The sequence below is a fragment of the Brassica oleracea genome, chromosome C4, assembly GCF_000695525.1.
Source record: "Brassica oleracea var. oleracea cultivar TO1000 chromosome C4, BOL, whole genome shotgun sequence".
Classification (NCBI taxonomy): Eukaryota; Viridiplantae; Streptophyta; class Magnoliopsida; order Brassicales; family Brassicaceae; genus Brassica; species Brassica oleracea.
Genome location: NC_027751.1, coordinates 11284181 through 11291844, shown reverse-complemented (window position 1 = coordinate 11291844; position 7664 = coordinate 11284181). Strand labels below are relative to the sequence as shown.

Here is a 7664-nt window from a genome sequence, read left to right as displayed (position 1 = left end):
TTCGGATGATGATGGCATGCTCTATACTGGATCAGGTGAAGAAAACTTATATAGTGAACACACAGCCGAATCCGATTATGGAACGGAAGAAGACATGCACAACGATTCCACACTGAAGCGAGCTCAGTTAAGTTATGTAGTTCTCAAAGAAGAAGAAATTTGTGAGCATCAAAAGGCCGACGTCGAACAAGTTTCTACAGTTCTCTTAATAAACCAAGTCGAAGCAATCATTCTGCTTCTTCACTATCAGTGGGGTTCTAGTAAAGTTGAAGATGAATGGTTTACTGACGAAGACAGAGTCCGTAAAACCGTTGGTATATTGAAGGAGCATGTGGTTGATCTCAATAACCAAGAGGTGAATACTGAATGTGAAATTTGCGTTGAGTCATATCTTCACAAGGAAATCGCGACGGTTTCGTGTGGTCATCCTTTTTGCAAGAATTGTTGGACCAGTTACATAACTGAGAAAATCAACAATGGTCCAGGATGTTTGATGATTAAATGTCCTGAGCCTTCTTGTTCTGCTGTGGTTGGTCAAGATATGATCGATAAGTTTATAACAATAGAAGAAGATAAGGAGAAGTACTATAGATATTTTCTTAGATCTTATGTCAAAGAGGGAAGAAACAATATTAAGTGGTGTCCATCACCTGGATGCGTATACGCGGTTGATTTTGGAACCAGGAATGGAACTGAAAATTATGATGTTACTTGTTTATGTTCTTATGACTTTTGCTGGAATTGTAGTGAAGATGCTCACCGTCCTGTGAATTGCGACATGGTATCAAAATGGATTACTAAACATATAATGAATCCAAAAACACGACTTGGATACTTGCGAATAGAAAGCCTTGTCCAAACTGCAACTGTCATATCGAGAAGAACCAAGGATGTAATCGTATGACCTGCTCAATTTGTAATCATAGCTTTTGTTGGATTTGTCTTTGTCCATATGATGGTGGCCACACATGCCACAAGTTTGAGGGTGATGATGAAACAAAAATTAAGAGAAAAAGGGCGAAAAGGGTGAAAAGGACAATCGACAGATACATGCATTATTATGTAAGATGGGCAAACAATCAATCTTCTAGGCTAAAGGCAATGGAAGATTTGAAGGAATTGCAAGCGGTGCAGCTTGAGAAGCTTAGTGTCAAACAATGCTTCTCACAAACTCAGCTCCAATTCACCGTAGATGCATGGCTTCAGGTAAGTGGACACATGTATTCAAGTAACTATGACTTTCACTGATAACACCGCGTAGCGTAAAAAAGAAGTTATGTAGAATGGAATGTTGGATAGAATAAGACATGATTTATTTTGATTAACAATTCACTTTCAGAAACCACACAAGCATGGTACGGTGAACTTGTACATGTGCTAAGCACCCCGGGTTTGAAACCTACTAGGATCTATGAGATTAGTCGGTTAAATCTAGGTCGGCCGAATATCCCTGATTATAAAAAAAAGACTGGCTTCACAAATATATTTTTATAAATCTTGTGAAAGCAGATGAATTACTAAAATTAAAAGAGAGTTATCCGTAAGAGATTGGAAAAAAAACGATCATTATAGGAGTTATTAAGTAGAATATTGTTACAATATTTTTCATTAACAGATCAATGTCTTTCATGTGATTGATTTTACGACTGCAGATCATCGAGTGTAGGAGGGTGTTGAAATGGACATATGCATATGGATACTACCTTCCTCGGGAGGAAAGAACCAAGAAACAGTTTTTTGAGTATTTGCAAGGGGAGGCTGAAGTTGGTTTGGAGAGGCTTCATCATTGTGCAGAGGAGGAGCTGCAACACTTTGTCGATGAAACTGACGATCCATCTACAGATTTCGATGATTTCCGCAAGAAACTAATTGGTTTGACTAAAGTAACCAAAACCTACTTCGAAAATCTAGTGAAAGCTTTAGAAAATGATCTTGCTGATGTAGCTGTTGATGATAGCAAATAAAAACCAATCTCTAAATTTGCTATCAAAAGACAAAAGTTGGTGATAACGGTAAGAGGAAGATCCAAGTGTGAATTGAAAGTTCTCTGTTTCAGTTACTAAAAGAATGCAAAAAAAAACTGGAAAATACTCTCTGTTTTTATGTTTTTCCTGCCAAGGGATTTAGAGTTTGTAACAGTTTTAAACCTTGTTTTCTAATTATTCATTAGCATAAACGAAATTGCACTTTTATTTTGAATTTTGAGGTTTGAAGTCAGCTTTTGCCTTGGGTAAGATTTTAGAGTACCTGTTTTTTACCTTGGAAAGGTCATCTGCCTAGAAAATCTCGTCAAGCAAAGAAGAGTAGTAGTATTAGAACTCAGAGAACTTAAAACATCCAATACTTTTTTAGTATTAGAACTCAGAGAACTTAAACATCCAATACTTTTTTTTTTTACTTTAGTCTCTGGTCGTTCAACAGATTTGACTAAAGTGATCAAATATAGTCAAAGCTTTGGAGAATGGTCTTTCCGATGTGGAAGCATATAATCTCGCGGCTAGAAATGAAAACATTGGAAAACAGTATATGCAGCAGCACAGTTCTATTGCAGTAGAGAGAACATAGGCATCTATAAAACATAAAACTAAACATTACATTTCTTCTTCGTCTTCTTCTTCTTGTTTGTTCATAACCTTCTGGTCCACAACTTCTTGATTTTTAAAAAAAAAAAAAATAAATAATAATATCAAGAAAGTACGAGATACACACAAAAAAGAGAGAAACTGATGAAAATAATAGTATTTTTGTGGTACCCACCTACCTAATTTCCTTCCACACGTTTTTAATACAAGCTTATTGAAAAACTTTTTACCATCTCTATGGAGCTTGCATGTCACTCACTCTATAAACTTCATACGAGATTGATTTTAACCGAATACATTTCAGAGAAATCAACTCTCCAAGAAAAAGAGTAAATACTCTTACAATGCATATATAATGAAAGATCCTTCAAAATTTACGCTCGACCGTTTTAAACAAAAAAAATAATAAAATAAAAAGAAGTAAAAGTATACTGAAAATTCTATGGCTGGGCAAAAATCCAGACAAGAAAAACGAACAAAATCTGATCCGAAAAAGTAGTATCAAACCTGAACCAAAACTGATTAAATATCTGAATGAGTTCAAAATTTTGGTATCTAGAGAACCGGAACCGAATTCGATCTAAACCAAAATATTTTGGGTATTCGAATCAGATATATAGTTGAATATATTAGCATCTTTTAAAGTTAATATCCATAAAAATATCTAAAATGTATAAGATATTTTGATGTTATAAAAAATTGAAAATATATACAGATAATCAAAAGTAAATATCTAAAATAGTTAAACAATCTTCAAAATACCAAAAATATTCAAAATAAATATTTTTGATTCATCATCCAAATATTCAAGTCAAATCAATTTTTATGTTAAATTTAGGTATTTTGGCATATAAATTTATATGTTATATATTATTTTAATTTTTAGATTTTGAGAAATTTAAAGTGTTATGAAATTTAAAATTTAGAAAATAATTTAAACGGGTCATCCGAACCCAAACCAAATCTGCAAAGAGTCGAACCAAAAATTATAGATATCCAAATGTAGCTGAAATTTTTAACCCCAAAATTCGAAAACCGAATTGACCTAAACCGAATCCGAATGCGGACCCTCGAAAATTCAATAACTTTTATGAGTTCACCAAACATTGTAAATAACGAGAGACGGCTGCATATAATAAATACTATAATACCACATAGGAGAGAGTAGAATCAGAACACATATCATCACCCACTTTCTGTTTCTTCAGTTTTAAACAAAAACACAAAAAGATATGGGTGAAGCAAAAGGTCACGTACTGTTTTTCCCATATCCGTTACAAGGCCACATTAATCCAATGATCCAACTCGGCAAACGCTTATCCAAAAAGGGACTCACCGTCTCACTGATCATTGCCTCCAACATCCACCGTGAACCGTACACCTCTGAGGACTACTCCATCACCGTCCACACCATCCACGACGGTTTCTTTCCACACGAACACCCTCACGCCAAGATCAAAGACCCTCCACGTTTTAATGACTCTACTGCTCGTAGCCTCACCGATTTCATCTCTAGGTACAAAGTGTTCTCTTTCTTTTGGCAGATTTTGAAAGTTTGCTTGCTCTTTTTTAACTGGTCCACAACTTCGTTGAAGTCGCCTAAACTAATGGTAACATGAAAAATCATGCGCCACACGAGATGTGTAAAACATATAACCAGGCATACCACTTATCATTTATCCTCTTCATCTTCTCTCCCTTCAACACATAATCATGTTCAAAGCTTTTTTACGTTTTCAAGTAATTTCGCTAATGTATTATGAATTTATTATAAATATAAATTAAATAAAACATTATTAATATAACTATTTGTTACTTATTAATTAATATGTTTCTTCTATTCAATCATTCCACTATTTATCTTACAAGTCAAACTAATATATAAAAACCAACTTCTTATAGTTACAGACTTTACCGAGTTGTTAAATGAAGAAGACTTTTTGATATTCTGAAACATTATTTTTAATCCAAGAATGTAAATAACCATCTTTATATGATATAACCAACTTAGAGATTAATCTATTCATAGGGCAATCATGGGTGTCCACAATCATTGAAAAAGAAGATATTATATAAATTAAAACCATTCGTCAGCGTTTATATGATTGTTACATGAAAAATGTTATTCAACACTAGTGTCGTATATGTATTTGTTCAGGCAGAAGTTATCTGGCAACCCTCCAAAAGCTCTGATCTATGATCCATTCATGCCCTTTGCACTGGACGTAGCCAAGGACTTGGGTCTATACGTAGTGGCCTATTTTACTCAGCCATGGTTGGCTAGTCTTATTTACTATCACATCAACGAAGGCACCTACGATGTTCCTGATGATAGGCACGAGGACCCGATACTTGCATCGTTTCCGGGGTTCCCGTTGTTAAGCCAAAATGAGTTGCCTTCTTTCGCTTGCGAGAAGGGGTCTTACCCTCTGATATTCAAAGTTGTGGTTAGCCAGTTCTCTAACTTGCGGCGCGCTGAGTGCATTCTTTGCAACACTTTTGATCAACTTGAACCTAAGGTAAGGTTATACAACTTAAGCTCTGTATTGAAAAGGAACAATATAACATAATTGAAAAGGTATAAAATCTTTTTTTTTTGGAGAAATAAGGTATAAAATCTTACTTATTATTATTTCTCAAATTTGATGAAGAATACTTTTGCTCTATAAAAAAACATATGGAAAAATTATATGTAAAATATATTATTTATATATGGTTTAAATTTTGAGGAATGAAAATAATTTATTATTCTTCCATTCTGTTGGTCGCCATTCAAAACTTTTATTTAGTAAATTGAAAAGGAAAAATAAATAAATTGAAAAGGTATAAAATCTTCATTTTTGACTAATAAGGTATAAAATCTTACTTATTATTCTTTCTCAAATTTGATGAAGAATACATTTGTTCTATAATTCCCTAAAACATATGAAAAAAATCATATGTAAAATGTATTATTTATATATGGTTAAATTTTTAAGAATGAAAATAATTTATTGTTCTCCTCGTTCTATTGGTCATCACTCAATGCTTTTATTTAGTAAATTGAAAAGGAACAAAATAACATGATTAAAAAGATATAAATTCTTCATTTTTTAGAAATAAGGTATAAAATCTTACTTACTATTATTTTTAAAATTTGATGAAGAATACTTTTGTTCTATAATTCCCTAAATATATGAAAAATCATATGTAAAATGTATTATTTGTATATGGTTTAAATTTTTAAGAATGAAAACAGTTTTATTATTCTCCTCATTCTATTGGTCACCATTCAACGCCTTCATTTAGTGTACTGAAAAGGAACAAAATAACATGTTTGAAAATATATAAAATCTTCTTTTTTGAGAAATAAAGTATAAAATCTTACTTATTATTATTTCTCAAATTTGATGAAGAATACTTTTGTTCTATAATTCCATAAAAAGAATATGAAAAAACATATGTAAAATGTATTATTTATATATGGTTTAAATTTTGAAGAATGAAAAATAATTTATTATTTTCTCTTTTCTATTGGTCACCATTTAAAGCCTTTGTCTTTGTATGTAAGTTTTGAGAAGTGTACCTTTGTCTTTTACTTCTCAGGTAGTGAAATGGATGGATGGTCAGTGGCCGGTGAAGAACATTGGACCGGTGGTTCCATCCAAGTTCTTGGATAACCGGTTGCCAGAAGACAAAGATTACGAACTCGGGGATAGCAAGACTGAGCCTGACGAGTCTGTTTTGAGTTGGCTGGCGAATAAACCAGCAAAGTCGGTGGTTTACGTGGCGTTTGGGACATTGGTGGCTTTGAGTGAGAAGCAGATGAAAGAAACGGCAATGGCCATTAAACAAACCGGATACAGTTTCTTGTGGTCTGTTCGAGATTCTGAGAGAAGCAAGTTACCGTCTGGCTTTGTGGAAGAAGCTTTGGAGAAAGACATGGGATTGGTGGCTAAGTGGGTTCCTCAGCTAGAGGTTTTAGCACATGACTCAATCGGATGTTTCGTGACACACTGTGGATGGAACTCAACATTGGAGGCATTATGCTTAGGAGTTCCATTGGTGGGGATGCCTCAGTGGACGGATCAGCCAACGAACGCTAAATTTATAGAGGATGTGTGGAAGATTGGGGTTAGAGTGAAGACCGATGAAGAAGGGTTTGTGAGTAAGGAGGAGATTGCTAGATGCATTGCTGAGGTTATGGAAGGAGAGAAAGGGAAAGTGATAAGGAAGAATGTTGAGAATTTCAAGGTGTTGGCACGTGAGGCTATCTCAGAAGGAGGTAGTTCGGACAAGAAAATTGATGAATTTGTTGCTATGATGAGTTGAAAATTTGAAACTGAGATGATCTGAGTGTTGTCAGTGTGTTAGTTTAATTACTGAATAATGACTTCTTTGTCTGAGTTAAATTAAGTTCTCCTCGTCTCTTGTACTATGTCTTGAGAAACCATTTTATTTAGTTAAGAAGCAAACTCATATTATATGTGAGAGCTGGTCTCTAGTCAGTTACATATTAAAAGAAACATTGTGATAAATAATTGTTAAGAGACAGCTTTTTTACCAAGGAAACTTGAATGTATCTTTCCACCATCCTTGTTTTGATCAGTGTACAAAGATCTGGTCCTCTCGAACTATGATATCAGAAATTGTGGGCCTAACAGCAGCTTCCGCATCCCAGCACTCCTCAATCAATCTGTTTAAAATAAATTATATGTTGAAAGAGGTTGGGTAAAGAATCATCAAGGACCAAGCAAATGATGACTACACTTTACTCCTCTTGGAAGGGGTCTTCTTCCTTTCAAATACGGTAGCTAAGTAGTGTTTGATCAACTGTGTATTAATCAATATTCAATTGATTGGTCTGAGATTATTGATAAAAAGAAGATTTGTTTACTGTACATATCTTATTACAAGCCATTCCAACAATGAGAAAAAACGCAATTACTTATTACAAAATGGTGAGGTTTGATAATGACTAGGATGGAATGTTGTACTCTATCAATCATCTGAAGAATCATTAAGATCATGATTCAGTGAAACGATCATCTTAAAGGAGTGAGTGAATTACAACCCAGACCAGATACAGCCATAAAGAAATGT

At 33.9% G+C, this 7664-nt stretch overlaps 1 protein-coding gene and 1 pseudogene across 1 annotated transcript; both read left to right on the top strand.

Annotated features, from left to right (window-relative positions):
• The first annotated feature begins 1 nt into the window (after position 1).
• LOC106338102 lies at positions 2–1964 on the top strand (annotated as a pseudogene).
• A 1769-nt stretch (positions 1965–3733) lies between these two features.
• LOC106342937 (UDP-glycosyltransferase 74C1) lies at positions 3734–7052 on the top strand. The gene is made up of 3 exons (XM_013782006.1): positions 3734–4098; positions 4741–5101; positions 6168–7052. The coding sequence occupies exons 1-3, from the start codon at positions 3815–3817 to the stop codon at positions 6891–6893; spliced, it is 1371 nt and encodes a 456-aa protein (XP_013637460.1). The 5' UTR covers positions 3734–3814; the 3' UTR covers positions 6894–7052.
• The last annotated feature ends 612 nt before the right edge of the window (positions 7053–7664 follow it).